The sequence below is a fragment of the Equus asinus genome, chromosome 9 (genome assembly GCF_041296235.1).
Source record: "Equus asinus isolate D_3611 breed Donkey chromosome 9, EquAss-T2T_v2, whole genome shotgun sequence".
NCBI classification, from domain to species: Eukaryota; Metazoa; Chordata; class Mammalia; order Perissodactyla; family Equidae; genus Equus; species Equus asinus.
In genome coordinates this window covers 40,800,949-40,822,442 of record NC_091798.1, presented here as the reverse complement: position 1 = coordinate 40,822,442, position 21,494 = coordinate 40,800,949, and the positions used below count along the sequence as shown (strand labels likewise).

Here is a 21,494-nt window from a genome sequence, read left to right as displayed (position 1 = left end):
GTTGTGGCTGTGTGTGTTTATGAAACAGGCAAAAGTAGTACAAAAAGAGAGAAAAATCTGTAAACCTAATGGTTCTAGGAAGGATTTTTCACATTTCAAATGAGAGTTTCATACAAATGGACATATTTCAAATACAGATCCCTTTGTAAAAATGTCATGGTTGAATACAGGGTAGTAATTAATTGCCTCACCTTGAGCTTTTAGGTTTTATAAGAATTCTTTTCACACGGCCATTTTAATAGTTTTGGATCAAAGTTCATTTGACCTGGATGCACGGATGAAGAAGCCCCATCGTGGAGCTGGCTTAGTGAAGGTTTTCAGAGCCTTTCCTTTGCAGCTTTCTGTGGTAGACCTCCCTTTCACAGCTCTCATTGACATCACATCTGGAGGATTTCTATACTCTTTTAAATAGTTTTAAGAATATTTATTTTGTTTTCATTTTTACCCACATCTGCAAAATTTGTGTGGATATCTGCAATTTATTTCTGGATATACAAGTTCCTGAATATAAGCATTGAATGTGACTCTACGTGTAATCAAGTGAGAGGTTCTTTTTTTAATCAAGTAAAAATGGGCAGTACAAGACTTGAAATGAGAGGGAAGAGCCAAAGTTAAAAAAAAAAAATCTTCGACAAGAAATAAGCTAAATAATGGCTTTCTCTTTGAGATAGAGCCTATTTTGTCTTGATCAATGTCTTTTTGCTTCCATTTTCCCCCAACTGAACACATGAACTTGTGCCTATACACACACTCTCTTACATAGATTTAAGTGAAAAGTGTAAATGCTTGAGAGCTCCCAGGTAAGGAAAGACAGAACGAAAGGCTCAATGAGTGGGCCACCGGTTATCACTGAAGAGAGACTTAAGTGGGAAAAGAAGAGGAGGGAAGAACAGTTTGACAAACTCCTCTGACTGCAATAGTGTAAAATGTAGACATTTTGTGATACAGTGAAAATAAAATAAAGGATTTTAAGGGCAGAATTGATTTGATCCACTAGGTCTCTCTATTAGAAAAAAAATTCCCCCTAAACCTTTCTGTAGACTTTTTTTTTTTCAGTTTCTTTGTTCTTTTTTGGGGGGGCTAATTTATTGTGATGTCATCTTATTCTTCCTTATCCTATGTAGACACAATTTGTTAGAAGGGGTAATGATGGCTTATATAATAGTGTCATCCTAAATGTAAAACTATTTCTTACTCCATCGGACGTAGACTCTGAGTGATTTCTCCCCAGAACTGGCAGTGCATTTTCACTGACCCCCTCACGATTTTGAGTACCAGCTGTAACCTTTGATAGATCTTTTTAGTTTCACAGAGAAAAAACATTGGGGTTTAGAATGTGAAGAGCAAAACAAAATTCAAACCCATGCCTGGACTTTTAGTTTTCATATTTTAACCAAGCAAGCTAGTTTGGTTATATAATATGTAGCCAGCTCTCTCTATAAGGATTGTTGTATACTGTGAGTGTGGGAAAGTAGATTCATCACTGGAAGCCCTTTAATAGCAATGACAGAAAATCCAATACGTACTGGGTAAGACGTTTTTTTCCTGCCTGTTTCCTAAAAATTTGTACCTTGTTGAGTTTTTCTTTCTTTCTTTTTTTTTTTTTTTAAGCTTAGAGTATTCTTTTCCCAGTGGTTCTTAGTTGCAGACACTTGCTTGGAGGTGTGCAGGGAACCCACACTTCCATAGGATAGTTTGATGAGTGAGACAAGGTCTCGTCTCTATCTTAGCAGAGGGGAAAGCATGTCCCTTTTCTTCTTGTAAAAAGAGCTGGAAAAAGCAATAAGAGTTGGTTTCTGATAGGTTCTTCCCATTTCAGTTTTTCCCTACTTTGGTTAAATCAGACTTAATGTAGACGTCTTAAGTCTGTGGAAAAGGTCTGGACATCTGATAATTTTAGTAGTTTGCCTAAGTGGAGAAATTTTTTTTTTAAACTATCATTTTTTTTTTTCTGCTTTATCTCCTCAAACCCCCCCTGTACACAGTTGTATATCTTAGTTGCAGGTCCTTCTAGTTGTGGCATGTGGGATGCTGCCTCAACGTGGCCTGATGAGTGGTGCCATGTCTGCGCCCAGGATCTGAACCCTGGGCCACCACAGCGGAGCGCGTGAACTTAACCACTCAGCCACGAAGCCGGCCCCAAAGTAGAGAAATTTATCAGCTAGTCTTGATTATGATGAAACTGTGGAAAGAAAAGAAATGTGTTCTTATTTGAGACATTTGATCATGGAGAGGGAACTAAAGACATGATAGAGTTAAATTTGGGTAGGGAATGAAATGATTCTGAAATTCTGAAACTTGTTGCTATTGTGAAGTGTAACCCTTAAGATGTCATTTTTCATTTTCACTTTCTGTTATTAAGATGGGAGGTAGAAAATGGTTTGGGGCTTTTATTAAAATTGTATTGGCAGCCATGCCACATACTTTTTAACAAAAATAGCAGTTCCAGTGAGGTTTCTAACAGTGAAGCCATTAATGAACGTCTTATATACGAAAGTAACAAATTAAACTTTATAAGAAGATTCTTTTGTAATATGTGAGGGAGTAAAATCAACAGATTGTCCCTACACTGTGGTCTTGCATTTCTGTTTAATATTTGCACTACATTAGGGAGTCAGAAATTTTTAAAAAGTTTAAAACTTTATCTTAAAAAATTTTAAGAGTACATGATTAAGACGGGAAAAGGGGGTAGATTATTTACTAGAGTGAATGGGACTCAAACAAATACTTGTTAAATTATTTAAAAATATTTATTATTAATAATAATAAAACAGCTCACACTTAAGTGGTTACAGTGTGCCAGGAATTGTTCTAAGTGCTTTACACACATTCTCATTTAATCTTCAGAGCATGAGTTTGGTACTGTTAAAACACACAGGTTAAATGATTTGTTCAAGGTCTCACAGGTAGTAAGTGCCTGGAGGTGCTACACTTCGCACCCAGGCTGGCTCCAGAGTCCAGGCTCTTAACCACCATGCAACACTGCGGGTCTAGTTGAGAGGAATAGTGTGTTAGATTGCCAATACCACAAATTACAATTGTAATTATATTTTTTCCTTTTCTCTCAACATTTTATTATAAAAATTTTCATGCATACAGAGAAACTGAAAGTATTGTACAATGAACACCCATATGTATACACCTATTTCCTAGATTCTATGATTAACATTTTGTTGTGTTTGCTTTATCACGTATTTATCCATCCCTGTATCTATCTTATTGTTTTGGTGTATTTCAGTCAATTGCAGACACTTGTATACTTCACCTCTAAACAGTGTGCCATGCGTGTAATTAACTAGGGTTCAGTCTTTTTATGATTAATTTAAAACAATGAAATGTACAAACTTTACCTGTACTATTTGATGAGTTTTGATAAATCCACACACTTTGTAATCTAGACTTCTGTCAAGATAGAGAAAATTATATAGTTATCTTTTTATTGAATATGTGGCCATCTTGTCGTTCCAAGTATATGAACTATACATTTTCCCCCAAATTAAAACATGCTTTACTGACTTTTCATATTTCTCATTGGTTCATTAGTTTAATATACTGACCTCATTGAGGGCAGGGCTATCTTCAGCACCTACTGAGAACATACTCAGAAGTATGATGAATGACGGACTTCTTATGGTAGCCATCATTCTCACTTCCTAAAGTGGTGTGTGTACAGATCCTTAATTGATAACAATTTTTGATATGTAATGTTTCACTTTATTTTCGTGAATTAAACTGACCTTATTCCCGTTAGGTTTCCAATAGAACATGCTTTGCTTAAGTGGCTTTGATGTTGAGGGGATGCTGCTCTTGAAACCCATCCTTTTTTTGTTGACTGCCATTTGATAGATATTGTTTAAAGATTCCTCAAACTGGTGTCGGAGAAAACTGTGGTTCTGTGAGTCTCTTCTCCATCTGCGCTCAGTCCCTTGGTGATCTCATTGTCTCATGACTGTAAATACCTCTATTCATTGATGATGACTTCAAAGTTTATATTTTCAGCCTAAATCTTTAACCTGGACTTGTCATCTCTACGTTAATGCCTAATAAACATTTCAATTCTAACGTATCAAAAACTGAATCTTAATCTTTCCCATCCTTCCCCTTCCCAATCAGTGAGTGCCATCTCTTGTGTTCTTAATCTCAGTTGATATCAGGTCTTAGAATTCACTTTGTTAAAATGCTAGTTAATAACACCATGATAAAGCATCTAGCTTTTCATAGGTTTTATCTAATCCCCAGTGCGTGGCGCCCCAACCTCGACCCCCAGTTTGAACTGAGGAGTACGTATTTATTTATTTATGGGAGATTAGCCCTGAGCTAACATCTGCTGCCAGTCCTCCTCTTTTTGCTGAGGAAGACTGGCCCTGAGTTAACATCCGTGCCCATCTTCCTCTATTTTATAGGTGGGACGCCTGTCATAGCATGGCTTGCCAAGCGGTGCCATGTCCTCACCTGGGATCCAAACCGGCAAACTCTGGGCCGCCGAAGCGAAATGGTGCGCACTTAACTGCTGCACCACTGGGCTGGCCTGGAGGAGTGCATATTTAAAATAGACCTAAAATATTTAGAAGGTTAGATCTTCAAAATATATTGATTATCTTTTTGGAAGGCCAGTAGATTTGTGTTGTAAACATAAATATATTTGTTTAATAATTTTTGTAATAATTTATGGCGATGTATTTCTTGGGAATGTCAACTAAACTTTAGATAAACTCTTTTACAGTTTGTCCAGTTCTTCACATTCTATTTGTAATTCATCTCACATCTAATTCTAAGCTAGCACAAATTGAGTGTCTGGATGATGATATTGCTTACGCACTGTAATGTCTTGACACTTCAGGAATGCTGCATCAAAAGGAAGAAAATTCCTGACCATCTGCTATTAGGTTTTCATATAGAGTCTTAGCCGGGCAGTTTTAACACAATAATAAAATGGGCTCTAGTTGTTGGAAGTTGATAGTGAGTGTCAGAGAGGAGTTTTGCACACACTGGCCTGAAGGGATTGTCAGGAGAAAAGAGGAAAATGTGGTGTCCCAGATGCCTACAGGAGTGTGCTGAGGGCAGTAGATTCTTTTTCCTTTCTTTCTCACTGCCATTTTTCCCCTGGTGAATTTCAAGGGGAACTTAGGGAGGTTGATCAGAGAAAAGTAGCACTGTCAGGGTCACTTCTGAACACAGTTCTTTGTGTATGCCACATGTGGCAGTGCTAGCTTGGAATAATTACCAGTGCCCGATGCTCATGTCTTTTTCTCTGTTTGGAGAAAACACTGTGGCAGAATATACTTTCACATGAAAAGTCAGTGTTTTTGTGACCAGTTCTATGGAATCCTGACAAAATTGGTATGAAATTTCAGGGCATAGCTGAGGAAAGGATTACTGCCTGTCATTACCCCAAGAATTCTACATTTCTGAAATTTTCACAACCATGTCCTCTACAACATTGTCCTCTACGCCCCAAGACACATTCCCTACCCCCAAATAAAACCAGCAAAATCGCTATTCATGTTAAAGATGTGAAGGGTGTTGATTATTTTATTTGGTCAGAGAGCTGTAGTGAGTGCTAATTATTAAAAGCAAAAAGGGTACTGTTCTTAAATGGCTGGTATTCCTGACCTTTGAAAGTAAAAGCAAAGTGAGTAAACATTATTTGATACTTGAATCTATACATAAAGGCGAGGGTAGACTGAGAAGACAATCAGATGAGTGATTGTGTTTTTAGTAATATTTCCCCAATTGTGTGGATCAGTTTGTAGCTGATAGGCACTTAGTTTTGTGATGTTGAGGAGTATTTTTTAAATCATAGATATTCTTTAGAAGGTGGGTGCTCAGCAATGGAGATACTGCAACTGAATGGTTTCCCCTCAATAAGGTGGTTATCCTTGGAATTTTGGGAGCCATGAAGAGAAGGAGGTATGTGAAAAGCTTGTTTATGTGCTGGTAAATGAAGAAAGAGAGCAAGCCCAGGGTTAAGAGATAAGGGAAAGTGAAGAAAAGGTGAGGATAAAGGAGGAGATAAGGTGATTTCCTTGTTAGATAAATTGCATCATGATCTTAGATAATGTCAAGAAAGAAATTCTTGGCTTGAGAAATCCGGGTCGTAAGAACTGCAAGTTCTGGTGAGACCCAATGTGTGTATTCATTCAGACAGGTTAATTCTGATCAAGCTTTATATTTAATAGAGATTTTTGGTAATATGGAGGATCACTATCCAACAGTCACGAAACATTCCCTCCTGTGTGCACTGGACTGATGGGTTATCTTTGTGCTTTTAAATTCTTGTACCTTCCCTGCTCATTACCTCAGTAATTCTGGCAGATCTGCCTAGGAATCAAATCTGCCACAATTTGATGGGTTGCTTCCTAAATTAGATGTGGTAGACTTGAAGTACATTTTTTTCTAAGCAAAAAAATGAACATAATAGTGATCTGTAGTTTTCAGCCATATATTTTGTCCTAAAATAAAATTACCAGAAGCTGAGATGTCAATGAAATTATTTCTTATTTCTTTTGAAGAGTAGTATCCGTTTATGATAATGGATAGTATATGTTGTCCTATATGATTTTATTGAACAAGGAAAAGAGATATTACTTGATTTCAAGTGACCACCTTACCCGAAAGGAATTTTGGAATTAGGGATTCATTCTTGGTGACTTTATAAGCTTCAGTCTTGGGTTACTAAAGTTTAAATCGCCAGAAAGCATGTATCATGCTTGTGTAGACTCCTTACTCTTAGCTTTTTCAAGGGTTGACATGAAGAACAAGTCTACTTGTTCTCTAAAACTTCCTTGGAGATACTGTCTGATGTGTTTCCTTATTGTTCCTACAGCTGCCTCTATTTTATAAATAATTCACACTTTTGCACTTAAGTGTCTCTTCCCTCAAATAAACTAGTATGCTTCCTTTATCAGATGAAAGAATTATCTTTCCCCCCAAACAAACCAATGTGCTTCCTTTATCAGATTAAAGTTGTTGATTTTGTTCTTTGCTTTGGCCACCAGGAAGATTAAGGTCAAATTGGTGTATGCTAGAAATAACTGTTTCATTGCTCTACTGAAGCCTTTTTGTGAGTTATCAAAACCGTTTAGGATCTGGTGAAATCAGAAGATTCACACACAATTTGCATTTTAATTTAAAGATGCCCTTGCATCCTATGAAGCATATCCTGGATCCTTAAAGTTAAGAATCCCTGCTTTCTACCTTTTTATATCCTTATTTCAGCCATACTGTGCATATGAATACATATGCTGAGTTTCCTTGACTTTATAGAAGTAGATTATGTGAAAATGATAAATACATTGTTTTCAGAGGTTTTAGGTGCTGAGCAGTTGCCTTCTGTGTATTTGGCAGCTAGACCATGGGAAATGTTTTTGTTTATTACAAGAGGACGTTTTTTGTTCTCATGATGATGAAACAGGTAGACTAATATAAAAGGCTATAGAGTTTTTGTGTAATGATTTTTTTAGAAAAAGCAACCTGGAGATTGTGTGTGTGTGTGTGTGTGTTTATGAAATAAGGATATATACACACATATATAGTACATATAATATATATGTGAATGGATTTTCAGTAAAGTTATAACATTTGTACATCTCTTCACTATGGTTCTTGACCAAAGTCAATTGATGAAAGTTGTAAAAAGGCTTTGGGAATTGTCTCTGGGGCTCCAATTTTAAAATCTGGTTCCCAGGTGAAAGAAGAATCTTCCTTCTTTGGGTGGTAGTGGAGCCATTGGCTCCTGCCTTTGGAGTTGTCATTTACAGACACTCCTTCATGTTGGGTTTCTAGCGAGAGGTCCTGAGTTGGAGGCCATGGAGCCTTGTGTATAAAGGGATGGTATATTCAGTTTGTGGGCTTTGCAGGATAGGATGCCTCATTGCACTTGCCTTTGGAGATTTCTTACTCCTTAATGTCCCCTTCGGATAGGGGAAGGGGATGCTCAACATCTGTCTCTTAAGAGTGTTCCCAAAACATTGGTTAATGAGGAGGAACTCATGCTAAGGAGACATGTTTGGAATAGCTGTGATTTTCACCTCTTTTTGCCTTCTCTCTTTGTAAAAGACAATTTGTAGTACATTTTGTCTTTCTGAGGGAGACTTGAGTACCCAGCTGGTTAGATATATTTAAAGAAAGAAAAAAATCTCTTTAAACAAACCTTGAAGAAATCTATTATAAATTTGAGTGGGAACCTGAGAATGCTGTGGCATACAGGCGGCAAAACTAATTAAAATAACTGATAAAGAAATCAGATGTAGCTTTACATGGGATTTTCAAGATTAAAATATATGAGAATTATGTTAATAAGCTCTGCTTTTAACTCCATAAAGTATGGGAATTCGTTCCTTTATGCAATTTGAAACCAACCATCACCTATGCCCTCTAGTGCACACTGGGTGAGTTTGCCAGTAAAATTTTGCGTTGTGCTCCTGCCTCTGCCCTAGTTACTACTGAGATTCCTGGTGTGAGAGCTCTCTAAGCCTCTCTGATTCCCCCGTTCTTGGGTGTTGGGGAAAGAGGTAGCCTTGTTTCTTCCTACCTTTCTGGTCCTGCTGCACTGCTCTGGGCAAGCAGTAAGTGCATCCTGGCGAGTATGGCAGACTCCTGGCAGTCAATTCCTCGAGGCCAGGGCAGTTTCTGCCCCCAGTGCTGCCCAGGCTTAGCATCCTGTCCTGGGGATGTTTATGCCAAGTGAGGGACACTATTTAAAAATTTTCCCTTCCTTTCCCCCTATCCGTACTTACTGGCATCTGGAGTAGAGTAGGTCATGTAGGGATCCTAGAGATTTCAGCATGGTCAGCACCTGTGGACCCTCCCTCCCAGGAGTGAAGATTTACCCCAGTGGACCTTTGAGGTAGAGGCCAAGTTGCTGTTTGCTGGGTATAGGAAATCGAGTGCCTTTTTGAAGCTCCCCAGGCTGTGGTGGCAGTCTGCTGTCAGGGAGGGTGAAGGGACAGCAGCCAACCCCAGGCCCTGTGAGCCCCATGGACAGCTGCTTATCCGCTTGCTAAGGCTTGTGACAGAGCAGCTTCTTATTGCATGGTTGCTGTTAATTGGCATGGTGCCTTTTTAGCCAGCCCCTGCACTTTACCTCTACTTTCTTTTTAGCCTAGTTTTGCCTGTCTCTAAATGAAGACAGGTGATGATTAGCTGCCCTTGTTTCAACTGGCACATTTGGCATTGTAGAGAACATGGTACAAAACAACTGTTCATTTAAGGTTTCTATATCTGTCACAAATGGTTTTTCAAGTTTCACATGTCAAAATTGATAGGTTACCAGGGAAAAGCTAAAAAAAAAAAGACATTCACTTTTTACAGTATACACAATTTTAATAACAAAACTTTCCTGTACACTGCACTTTGTTACCACCTCCCCAGACCCCCAGTATAATAGTATTTTCTTCCCACCCCCAACCCACTTGCCCACCTCCCACCCCCCCAAAAAAATGGCTCTTAAGGTGATTGACACAATGTGTTGGGACTGTACTTTTAGTTTCCAGTCTCAGTGTTGATAGGAAGGTTCACCAAACGTTCCATAGATCAGACTTTTTTTTAAATGACCAAGGAAGAATAGGTTAGTTGAAGGAGTAGCAGATGTTTCCAAATGTTTACAATAGCAGTATGAAAGCTTAAACAGTCATTTTCTGTTTGTTTTTTGGCCTTAAATTATTCAAGTACTATGGGTTTGCCCTAGGTTAGGAATAGAAATATTTCATTATCTATGGATAGCCTTATCACCCTTATCTTTATCTTTTTCTGGTTGAAGCACTTTAACCATAAGATAGGAAAAGCATGTCCCCAAACAGACTTTTAAGATAGGTTTGTCACTGTATTGCTCTATTAGGAAAATGATCATGTAACTCAGCTTCTAAAAATATTCTTTAAAAATTTCATATTGATATCGACACTTTAGAGAGAGAACAGGACATTTATAGCTTTTTTCACGGATGGCTGTGTGGGAAGTATGCCTTAAGAAAACGACATGCCTGTTTTGAATGTTAGGATTCAGACCTAGTGCTACATAGGGCTCATTTTTATTAGAAAGATGGGGTCTAGCTCTTGGTGACTAGCATTAGAATAAGCAGATGGATTTTAATAATTAGTGGAGTTGGGAAGTTCAATCAATTCCATTCATTGAATTGGTACAGAAATTAACTTAGGCACATTAAGAAATTACATGTGTTAGTGCAGATTTTTGGCTTAAAAAACTAGTATCTTTGCTATTTGATGTTGGCAGTGGGTATTTTCTGAGTTGTGTTGGATTTGCAAATTTATCAGCCGGCTTTCATTTCAGAAAGGTGACTGAAATGCCTGGCAAGCTACGGAAATGAATATAAACAATTCCAAACTAGCTCTTGGTTTCTAGGTGGGTACAGTATTGTAGCGTTCTTTAGCTTTCCTTTTTTCAGAGAAATTTAATGTATTTTTTTGTTCTTGATTAAATGGTCATTTTCCTCTCACCTTGAAAATGGAAGAAAAAGGGTGGGGGGGCAGTTTGAAGAGGATAAAACTACTCTGAAAAACAAAAGCCCTACCATTGTGCTACCAGGATCTGCAGTGTAGCTGTGATGCTCTTCCACCCTAGCCAGTTGGTAAAGAGAGCACATATGACTAATGGCCTCATCTTCAAACCTGTGCTGCTACTGAAACACAAATAGGCTAAAATTCAGTAGAAGCCTGCCTTCCCTTTCCACTTGAAAAGGGAAGTTTACACTTTAAATTAAAAAGGAAAATGCTATTTGGCACTGTTACTCGTTTTTCTCGGAGAGCATTACCAAAAAAATGGAGGCCAAAAACATCAGTTATTTTTCAACCGAAAAGTATGCCTTGGTGGCCTTGGCTATGCTGTTCCCCCAAATTACTAAATGACTTGTTTTTCCAATTTACTTTTCTACGTATATTAAGGATTTTACCAATTGATGGTCCATTTTACTAACTGTAATCTTTAGGGTTAATGTGGGGATTCCCGGCCAATATTTCTCGACCTTCTACTCACAGTTTCAGTTAATTTTCGTTGTGGTTGAAATGTTGGAAAATGCTCCTCTGTTATCCTTCAGGGCTAGAGGAATCTTGTGTATTTAGGACACAGTTGTGTTGTGACAAAGCTGTCCCCTGACAAATGGCCATGGTTACCCTGATAAATGGGTAAAGATTAGCTTGTGGAGCTCTGATTTGTGTTGGGGGCTTCTGATCATCCCTTCTGTAGGGAAGCAGTGAGCTGCACTCCATGCTGTAAAATCAGTTTCTGTACCAGGCAGGCCCAGGGTCTGTTTTAACACGAGATGAAAAGCTCACCACTCAAGATCAGCTGAACTCGACTGGGCTGAGACTTTGCCAAACTAACCCACCCACCTTAAAAAATGTAGAGAGGACATTTTTACCATAATTTCTGATCCTGTCTGCTTTCTGCTGAGACACATTTTCTTTGAAATGTAGGTGGACACCCCTCTCTTAGTATTAAAGAAGAAAAAATTACGATTGAATCTCATGGGTTAAACTGTAGTCTTAACATGTTTTCAGTTCAATCCTGGGAAGAAAATATGCCTTGAATGAAGGATATCATGTTAATGGTCATATTAAGGAAAGAAAACTTTTTTTTATGGTAGTGGTTTTCTCTAAGGATTTATGCCTTTTTTCACATACAGTAAATGTCAGTTGTAAAAATGCTCCTTTTAAAATCAAGTCAGTAATCTAAATTCCTGGTTTTTGCTCCTACGTACATGGAACCTTGTTAATGGAAAAATTTTGTGTGAATAGGTAACTTGCATCTAAATCCCAAATATGTCATAGTTTCTCCGTAGAAATCATAATTGAAGAAACAAAATACTTGTGGCTCTTTTCTGCATGAAAAATGTGGCATGATTATCATTTTTTAATTATGGAATGTTTATATTAACACCAGGGAACTCCCACAGTCCCCTTTTCAGCTGCGGGTCCCAGGGCCTTGCCCTGTTTGATGCAGATTGTGTACAGTTACCAGTTTGCCTCACTCTTGGCTGCCTTTTAACTTCAGCTAACCTGTTTCTTTGAGAGTCAGATTTCAAAATGCTGCATTTCCCTTGCATCCCCTCACCTCCACACCACCTTCAAGTTACCACTGCGTGGCTGCATAGACATGTAGAGTGTTCTACCACGAGAAGGTTTGCCTCAGTAATATGTTGTTCCCTTTACTTATAAGGAACTGCTCTTATAGTGTGAATATGTATCTTTATTAAAAGGTAAAAATTGAACACATAATATTTAGAAAGTGATTTTTTTTTGTGGTTCCTTTATAGTATATCCTAGCAACAGGCTAGCCAATTATTTTTAATTTGGCTTTTTGAGCTTTGAAGATCAGGAAAAGGCAGAAGAAAGAGGTTTAAACCTCTTGTCAAGGCATCTTTGATCATGACAGTAAAGAGAGAGGAAGAGTGAGGGTGGGGGGGGGGGAGAGAGAGAGAGTGTGTGTGGTGTGTGTGTGTGCTTGTGTGTGTGCTTTCAAACTAGAGAGAGCAGGTCATAGGATTGTTAAGTTGACTGAATCTCTCTTGTTCTCCAAAATAATTTCTAAATTTTTTTCACATATAAATGTAAATGTAGGATTTAGTAAACTAATTAGTAAAGTGGTAATTTAATACTAGTTTAAAATAATTGTCTAAATGCCACAAAAATCATGTCCATTATAAATCAAACTAGAGATAACATGATGTAAAATCAGTGTAATTATTAGTATTGATTTCATTGTAGTGAGACCTTTTCACAATCATTTGGATTCATTGTTTGAATATATTAGAGTCACTCAGCTTATTAGAATTACATAAATGGTTCTGATTTCATGATGTGGACTTTGATGATATTTACTAATCCAGGCAAAAACTGTGGAAGAAGAGCGTTTAATATTTACCAGTCTTCAGCATACATGAAATTCTACTTCCCACACTGGCAGTAAATTGTAGATTTGGGTAAATACCAAATTATCATACAAGAGAACTTTGCTAAGTCTCCTTTTAAGCAGCAAGCCAGTTGTGGTACTTGGGATGGAGAGCAATGATCAAACAAGTATTGATCCGTATCTTTTTCTGCTCAGTAGCTTCTTTTCAAACTGTTTTCAGTAGGAAAAAATAGCATATGGAGACCTTAGTGTAAATGTTTACACACGATTAGTATATAATTACATACATGAAATGTCTTATTTTGAAGTAAGCATTTTTAGACTTTCCAACAAGAGTGCAAATTAACATGAGCATTGCTTCATTTAACACTTAAAATATGGTTTCATTAAAAAAAATTAAAAATACTTCAACACTTCAAAAACTTAAGTCTCGACTTGGTTTGGAAAATTAGGCTTAATGTCACCATTGGTAAAAATTAGATATGTATTTAGCCCCTACTATGTAAAATAGGTTACTTATCTGATGTAATTTTTGATGACGAGTAGATATTATACTTCACATTCTTTGTATGGCAGCTGCTGACACTTGCACTGTCCATAACCATTAATGATGATGAAGGGTCCTTCATGGGTGGGTTCATATTCATTATATGGTCCTTGGTCTGACATGTTTGACATATGGAGTCGTGTTTGGGATCGGAGCTGCCTGTGGTTCTGAATCATTGAACACTGCCTAATTCTTCTTAAAGTGGGAGGGCAGCATTTCCTGGAGATGAACACTATAAAAATAATAAAAAAGAAAGAAAACAATAAAGCCATTGTTCCTGTAATTACCCGCTGAGTGAAGATGGCATTGTCTGGTTCGGGAAAGTGTTCCTCAGTAGTAACTGCCATGCCTGCAGTTGTTGGGATTTCTTTGTCTCCCACATGGTAACTTGATGAGCTTATTCTTTTTGTGTATTCAGTGGTTGGATCTTTATAAGTTGTAGTCATGGCAGTGACAGTGGTTGATAAATTCCAGCAGAGCTGAAATCCATGGACTGCATCTAGTATATCCTCTCCTTGGGTGTGGTCAGGGCTGTGGCATAGGATGGAATGCTCCCACCGACCTTGGAAACTGCCCAGCCAGGAGGCCAAAGCACATATTCGAGGGCTGCATTCCCACAGATTGCCGGAGAGGCCAACGGTTGTGAGGGATCTCAGGGAGTTCAAGATCTTGGAATCAAGGCTGTTTAACTTGTTGTTATCCATGAGGAGTATTTTAAGATTAGGCATTGTTTCAAACACTGTCAGGTCGATGGCTTTGATTTCATTTCCAGTCAGGTCTAGCTTTTCTAAAGTGCCCCAGGTCCACTCCATCCCACATGTCAAGTTGCTAATTTTGTTCCATTGTAAGAAGAGCGTGTGCAGACTGCTTAGCCGTAGGAAATGAGCAAAATTAATCTTCGTCAGCTGGTTGTGCTCTAGGTGAAGCTCTCTCAGTTTGATTAATCCCGCAAATCCATTGCGAGCCAAACTTCGCAAACGGTTTGTGCTCAAATCCAGAAACTCCAGACTACGACAGTCCCAGAACAGGCGTACTGGGATAGTCCGCAGGGAGTTGGACCGTAAATGCAAGGTCTGCAGCTTCCGAAGGCCATAGAAGAGTTCTGGGTGCAGAGAGGACAGCTGATTAAAAGACAGGTCCAAATTTTGCAGGTTAATCAGTTGGGTAAAGGTTGTGTTTGGCAAGTAAAATATTTTGTTGGAACTTAAGATTAATTCTTTAAGTTTATATAGTCCTTGAAAAGCATCTTCTTTTACTGTTGAAATTTGATTGTGGTCTAAGTGGAGCCAGGTAAGTTGACTGAAGCTGGCAAATTGGTCCCTTTCGAGCTCTGTGATGCGATTGTGCCTCAGGGACAGGCCCAGAGAGCCCTGGTCTGTGGCGTTCGGCACTGAGTGGAAGCCCTGAGAGTCGCAGTAGAAGAGCAGCTTCTCACAGCGGCATTTGGGTGGACACGCCATACCCAGGGCAGGCAGCATTTTTAAAACCATACTCATTGCATATATTGCTGCCAGCATAGGGGCCCCTAATGGCCACTTGAAATGTAAGCCTGCAGAATATAATTTAAAAAAAACAAGAAGATAGGATATTTTTCAGCAGAACGTATGGGCTATTAAAAGAAACAACGTAACATTATGGCACAAGATTTCACTGCATATAACTTATTTTTCATTTACTGCAGAAATACTAACCTTGTTAGTATGACTAGAACAAAACTTAAACCATTAAGAAAGAAGATAAAACATGTCCTGTCATCAGCAATATATGCTTTTACCTAAACCTCAAAATCCAAAAATGTAACAATGATTTCCCTCATAAAATATGAATTCAGTGGCTTATTTTAAAAGCATGATTCCCTGCTGACTGTACAAGACACATAAATGCGTGGACTTACCCATTCTTCTGAGCACATTGGAGGCTGCATTCAGTCGCGGTTGTTAGACTCAACGCAGTGAGTCTGTGAAAGGCTCTAACATGCAGGAGCCTTTGACCAGTTTCCTGTTTTCTGTGTCCCAGGCTTTCTGAGTAAAATTGAATCCACCAGGGTGAGTTGTTTTTTTCCTTAGGATATTCCTTTCGAGAGCATTGGTTTCATTTTCTGTGACCACTCTGATCCCTCAAATCAGTTTTGAATATAAGTTATTAATTTCATCCTCCTCTAACTGCTGAGCTGGTTAATCAAAGCTTCAGTCTCTCCTTTCCGCAGCCGTTAGTTCTCTCTGTCTTAACTTGTTGATGGCAGATGGGCGGCTTGTTGCAGAGAAGAGCTCCTGGAGCAGCATGAGTGCATTTACTGAAAAGCTTTTCCGAGAAACGGCACAAGAATGGATTTGCTTATGTGCTGCGACCACACAGAACTGTATATAGGCTGACGTCACCAGATGACGTGTCTTTTGTTTGGGTTTTCCAGAAGCTTTACTGTTATAAAGCACCGTGCTTTGTAACAGTATCATGGTTGTTGTAAGACCCCCTGATTACAATAAAACGAGAAAGAAGAACTCCTGACTTAAAAACGTGGTATTCCTTCAGTGTAGCAAGCAGCAGTGGGGTTGTAATAAAGGCTGCATTCAAGAAGACCCATCTGAACAGTGAGTTGGGTTAGCAGAGTGATGATTTTTAATGCTTGGGAGAGCCTGCATTAGAGTGCCGATTCTGCATAGAGAGATCATCTAAATGGGCAGGAGCCTGCATGATTTATGAAGTGCTGATCTAACGCCAGCCTATGCAAGGTAGTGCCTGCTGCTCTGGTAGTTTAGAAAGCTACTCAATCACCTCGTTGTCATGCTTCGTTAAAATAGAAGTATGACTATGATTTGCTTTAGATGTGTTGATAAACTAGCTAAGTGGGTTTGGCTTCTTTGTCAATAAGAGCTTGACATGTAAACCAAGAATAAAGGGCCAAAAAAAAAGCTTGCAAAACAAAGCATTTGGTTATTTTGCTCTTTGAGAATTTCAGGGGAACTCTAATTAAAAAGATTTCTCCTTCTCTGTCCTATTTTATAACAATATTTTATCACAATGCTGATTGAAAAATAATGCTGATTTGATCCAGGAGAAAAGGGTAGTTTGATACAGTCATTTACTACTGCATGCCCTAAGCAGTAACAGTGGATCAGAAATGATTTAGGAGAAGTGATACAGCATGTCTGGATTCTGACATGATCCCTTGTGTTTACCACAGAATCTCACCTGCTCCTTCAACTGAAAGCCTCACCTGATGCTGGGATTGGGGCATTGTGGCTCTCAAATGAAGCATTTGCACTCTTAGTAGCTCCAGCTGGCCACTTAACAAGTGACTTTGAGTCTCAGACTAACTGTTGGAATCTCTCTAGTGAACACAAAAGGTCACTCATACTTTGAAATACGATTTTTGCTTTGGTTGTTTTTACTTGACCTGACTCTATCTTCTCCCTGTTGAATAGTGTCATCACTTTTCAGAACTTGGTTATGAATTTACAGCTTCACGTTTACTGTTCTATAAAGGTGAAAGATATTTCTAGCACGAGTCAGGGTCATTTTGAGGCCTAACAAAGGTAGGGCCCTTTATACATCTTACCTTATTGGTTTGGCTTTCCTGCCATTTTCTCCCATACCAGTGGCTCTTATCCTTAGTGGGTCTTGCCTCAGACCTAAAGGCAGAAATCTCAGAACTACCCAAGATGTCTGTGAAACCAGAACATCATTGACCTTTGGCTTCCAGGGGCTTCAATCCATTGGGCAAGTCTAAGAAGTCACTGTCCTAAAGGGTATAGCTTCTGGGTTGGAGTGTGGTACTGGAGTGAGGACTGGAAGACTCCAAGGCCCCTTCCTCAGAGCTCTGTGTAAAGGTGCTGTGGAAATGGCAGCAGCTGCAGGTATATAGTTTGATTCCTAGAAGCAGACCCCAAGATGGGATTAGAAGTATAAGAGTTTTATTGGAGAAAATGCCTGGGAAGTATAAAGGAAGAGAGAGGACAACAACAGGAATACTCTGAGGGCCAGTAGAGTCTTCAGACCACAGGGGAGGTCTGATACCTCTGAAAGGAGAGAAGAAGGAAAGATTCGACAGGCAGAGTCTTGGACTGCAGTGCAGTTCTAAGACAGCTTCACCAGGCCAAAGAGAAGTCCCCAAGCCGAAGTTGCCCATGAGTGGAAGCCCGCATTCTCAGGAAAGAGCCTGCACTAGTACTGCTGCCTTTTTCCTGCTTGCTGGTTAAGGAAGGGAGGAAAAGTTCATTTTAGACCTCAAGGATGTCACCCTCCCACTCACCTTGATCTTTTCCATTGTTTCTATATAGGCTAGAAGTTCTTAACATGGATCCATTGACTAGCTTGTAGAATTTTGTTGCTTGTGCATTTTTCTGTGGATAAGGTTTAATCAGATTCTTACAGGGTCTGTGACCTTAGTTTCAGAGTTACTGTTCTACAGGAACTTACTCCCAGAATTTCCAAGGAGAAGAGTCTGATAAGGGTGGTCTCTTGTAATTTTTTTAAAGGAAAAGAAGCCCTTGGGGTACTGTAAATACCCTTATTTAAGTCAGCCACCCTCTGATGAAGAAACCTTTGCCAGGCAGGAGCAGCTGGATTAAATTCTTCCCTGAAGAAACCACTTTAGTTCCACGTGGAGACAAGCATTAAAGTCAATTGGATTAGAGCAACCACGATTAGGAATGAGTTGTATGTGAAAATTTAGGAGAATCGTCTCCTTTCCCTAGACTCTTGGTTCCTTTCTGCTCTCTAGTCTGCTTGGCTACTGGTTTCTGTACTAGCAAGTGCAAAAGGCTTAAATTACATTATCCCGGTACTATTATAACAGATTTGTGGGCAAGGAAGATTGCCCAGAGAAGCACCAATGCAATCAAGAGTAATTATTTTTTTGACATATCAGGAGAAGTGGGCAGTAATGCTTGCTGTATCACAGTATCCAGAGAACACAGCTCCTTCTAGGTCACCAACCATCTTGCTCACTTGCCCTCCTTTAGTTTCAAAAGGTTCAGGCTGTGGAGGGCCTGACCCGGTGGTGCAGTGCCAAGTTCACATGTTTTGCTTCGGCGGGCCAGGTTTCACAGGTCTGGATCCCAGGGGCGGACCTACGCACCGCTTGTCAGGCCATGTTGTGGCAGGTGTCCCACATATAAAGTGGAGGAAGATGGGCACGGATGTTAGCTCAGGGCTAGTCTTCCTCAGCACAAGGAGGTATTGGCGGCAAATGTTAGCTCAGAGCTAATCTTCCTAAAAAAGGAGAAAAGGTTCAGGCTGTGGAACCAAAGAAGACATGGTATTTGTCTTAAAATTGGTGGAGTACACAGTTCCCATTGATGGAATTTTGTATCATTTGTTGATCTTTATCTTTCTTTAGGCAAAAAGGCTAAAAAGAAACCCATGTTCTTTCTGAATTAAACTTTTTCTTGGTTTCATTTTAGAGTAGCTTTATTCTGCATACATATGCCTTTGATTTAATTAAAGTAGCAGTACAACCTCTGGAAGGTACTATCTGTATCATCTGTTTCAATTTTCACTGCTTTAGTTGTTCGTGACAAGCCAAAGGAGAAGTAAAATCTAGCCCGTCTCTCCTCTCTGTAAATGGTTTTAAGCAAATTAAGTGAGTCAAGTGGCAGGGTTTAGGTGCTGTAGTTATCTGCGTTCCTCTACCTGAAAGTTTGCTTGTAATATATATTGCTGATTAGGGAGAATACTTTCCCCACTTAGAGAAGCAGATGTACAGATATATACCTGAAATTTTCTATTCTTGTGAGGTAGAGAGGAAGCTTTATTTTGTCCTATGCCAGAAAGGCAAATGTTTCTTTGCCTAATCATGTCCAACTCCAAAAATTGTAATACCCCAGCACCAGAGGTGCTCTGGAGAAGTATATTTAGATCAGCCTTGTTGCTGCCAGTCTTGATGGCTACTTGGAGGATCTTCTTGTGTTTATCACAAAGTGATAGCAGTTTTTAGGGCAGAGCCCCTAGATTTTGTGGGTCTGAGTGTATCCCCTGGTAAGAACCTTTTAGGGTTCTTAGTTGGCAACCACATATTTGGGCCTACTGGCTTTCTTTTGGAGGGAGGAGTGAAAGAGGGTGGGAGAAGATTATGGTAAATCCTAGAGTTGTTCATGCTTTCAAACATGCATGTATTTGGAGGCAAAGATGTGACTGTTCTTTTAAGTTTTTGATATGCTATTAAAAAAAAAAAGAAAAACCACTGGGGTTTGGCATTAAATATTAGCTTGTTGTCCTCCCAAGAAAGAGAACATATCTGAGCGAGGCAGATAGAATATTTAAAGATTGATGGCTTTACCAATCTGTCATGTTGGAGATGGGCTAAAGAGTGGTTGACAGTCCCAGGTAGAGCCAGAAGATCTGAGAGCATTCAGAATTCTAGGCTCTTAGGGCCGGCCCTGTGGCTGAGTAGTTAAGTTTGTGCACTCCGCTTCTGGGGCCCAGGGTTTCACTGTTTCCAGATCCTGGGCGCAGACATGGCGCTGCTCATCAAGCCATGCTGAGCGGTGTCCCACATGCCACAACTAGAAGGACCCACAACTAAAAACATACAACTATGTACTGGGGGGGCTTTGGGGAGAAAAAGGAAAAATAAAATCTTAAAAAAAAATTCTAGGCTCTTAGTCTTGGTGCAATCACAGGGAACCACTGTTGAGTGTAAATAAGTATCTGTGTTGCTGAGAATCTTTCCTTTCAAAGGCCTTTTAAAAAGTAGACTGTCTCCATTAGGCGTCTAGTATCCCCATTTTTGACTGAATCCTTGTCCCCATTCCTGCCCTTCATTGATTTTGGTTTTTAAAAGTCCTTTTGTTCTCTTGTTAGTAAACATGACTGAGAAAGCAGTAGGAAGGAGTGATGGTGACGCTAGTGTTGGTGAGCTGTGTTTCTTTTGATGCAACTTATAAAGGTTGGGATTTCTCCTAGTTTTGGAGGCATGTGCTTTTTGGCAGTTGTTGCTGTTGGGGGCTGGCCGGGCTAGGATCATGTGACAGCCTAATTCTGTTGTGCTAGCATTGTGTTCTGTGCCCAGGGCTAGGTAATTTAGCAATAAATCTGGGGGTGATGCACCTGAGTCAGACATTAGGCGAGGGAAAATCTTGCATAGAAGTTTGGGCAGAGGTTCATTTAAACCATGAAGATCTTTTATTTCTCCTACTAGCGACATCACACTAAATAGAACTATCCTGGAGTCTTGCTTAATGCATAGACCGATTGAAATTTATATTGCCGAACCCTTTTCTTACTCTTGTTCTGCCAGTAGCTTCCTGGTGTTCATGTTTCCCCCTTCCTCTGCGTGGCAGGCTTTGTTTTTTATTCTGAAATATAGCCAAGTTTGGATTTGTCCTTCCTGCTTCTCCCTCTCTACATTTTGAATAACTTTCTATTTAGATGTGTTTCCTCCTGCCTACATAGATCGCCACAGGCTATTCAAAGCTATTTGCACAGGATAGAATTAAGAGCTAAAATACCCATTCATATTTATTTGAAGAATCCCTTTCAATTTTAGTGGGCTTTTTGACCCAATTGGCTAAATTTAAAGTGATGAATTTGCATGTATATTGGCTAGATGCTAGCAGTGTTGGTTGCTGAAGCTTGGAAATGTCATTCCCTCAGAACCCTCTAAATGTGCTTTGGTGTGGAGGGACAGCGACATGTGCTGAGGCAAGCAAAAAAAATTGAACGTGTGATGTCATCAATGCAAAGAAAATCAGTAACAGATATTTGGCCCAAAGAGAGCAAGATCATTTCTTGTTAGGAATGGCTTATTGCAGCATGTCAACATTATACCTGCTGTTGAGTATTGACGTTGGTATTACTGAAACAGGGCCTGCTAAGGTTTGAGCTCCCGCAGGAGCTGATTCTGTTCTGCTGCTTGTTGTGTGTGTGTGTGTGTGTGTGTGTGTGTATGTGTTTGGCTGTGGGAGGGCTGGTCTCTCTGTCTAATGGCTTCATAGTATTTCCCTATGTGTGTTTGCGGGTTTAAGTGTGTGTCTAATGGCTTCACAGCTTTTTCCCTTATATGGCTATGCTATAATTTATGGACATATAGTTTGTTTTGAGGCTTTTAGCTTTTGCAGACAGTATAAAATGAATATCCTTTTA

At 39.4% G+C, this 21,494-nt stretch overlaps 2 protein-coding genes across 7 annotated transcripts in view; one reads left to right on the top strand and one right to left on the bottom strand.

Annotated features, from left to right (window-relative positions):
- The window catches only part of CTNNA1 (catenin alpha 1), a 311,563-nt gene that overhangs the window by 233,116 nt on the left and 56,953 nt on the right, over positions 1-21,494 (top strand). The window lies entirely within an intron of this gene.
- LRRTM2 (leucine rich repeat transmembrane neuronal 2) lies at positions 10,431-15,781 on the bottom strand. Its single transcript, XM_014853832.3, has 2 exons — positions 15,307-15,781; positions 10,431-14,961 (listed from the first exon to the last, which is right to left on the bottom strand). Exons 1-2 carry the CDS (start codon positions 15,308-15,310, stop codon positions 13,415-13,417), a joined length of 1,551 nt encoding a protein of 516 aa, XP_014709318.1. The 5' UTR covers positions 15,311-15,781; the 3' UTR covers positions 10,431-13,414.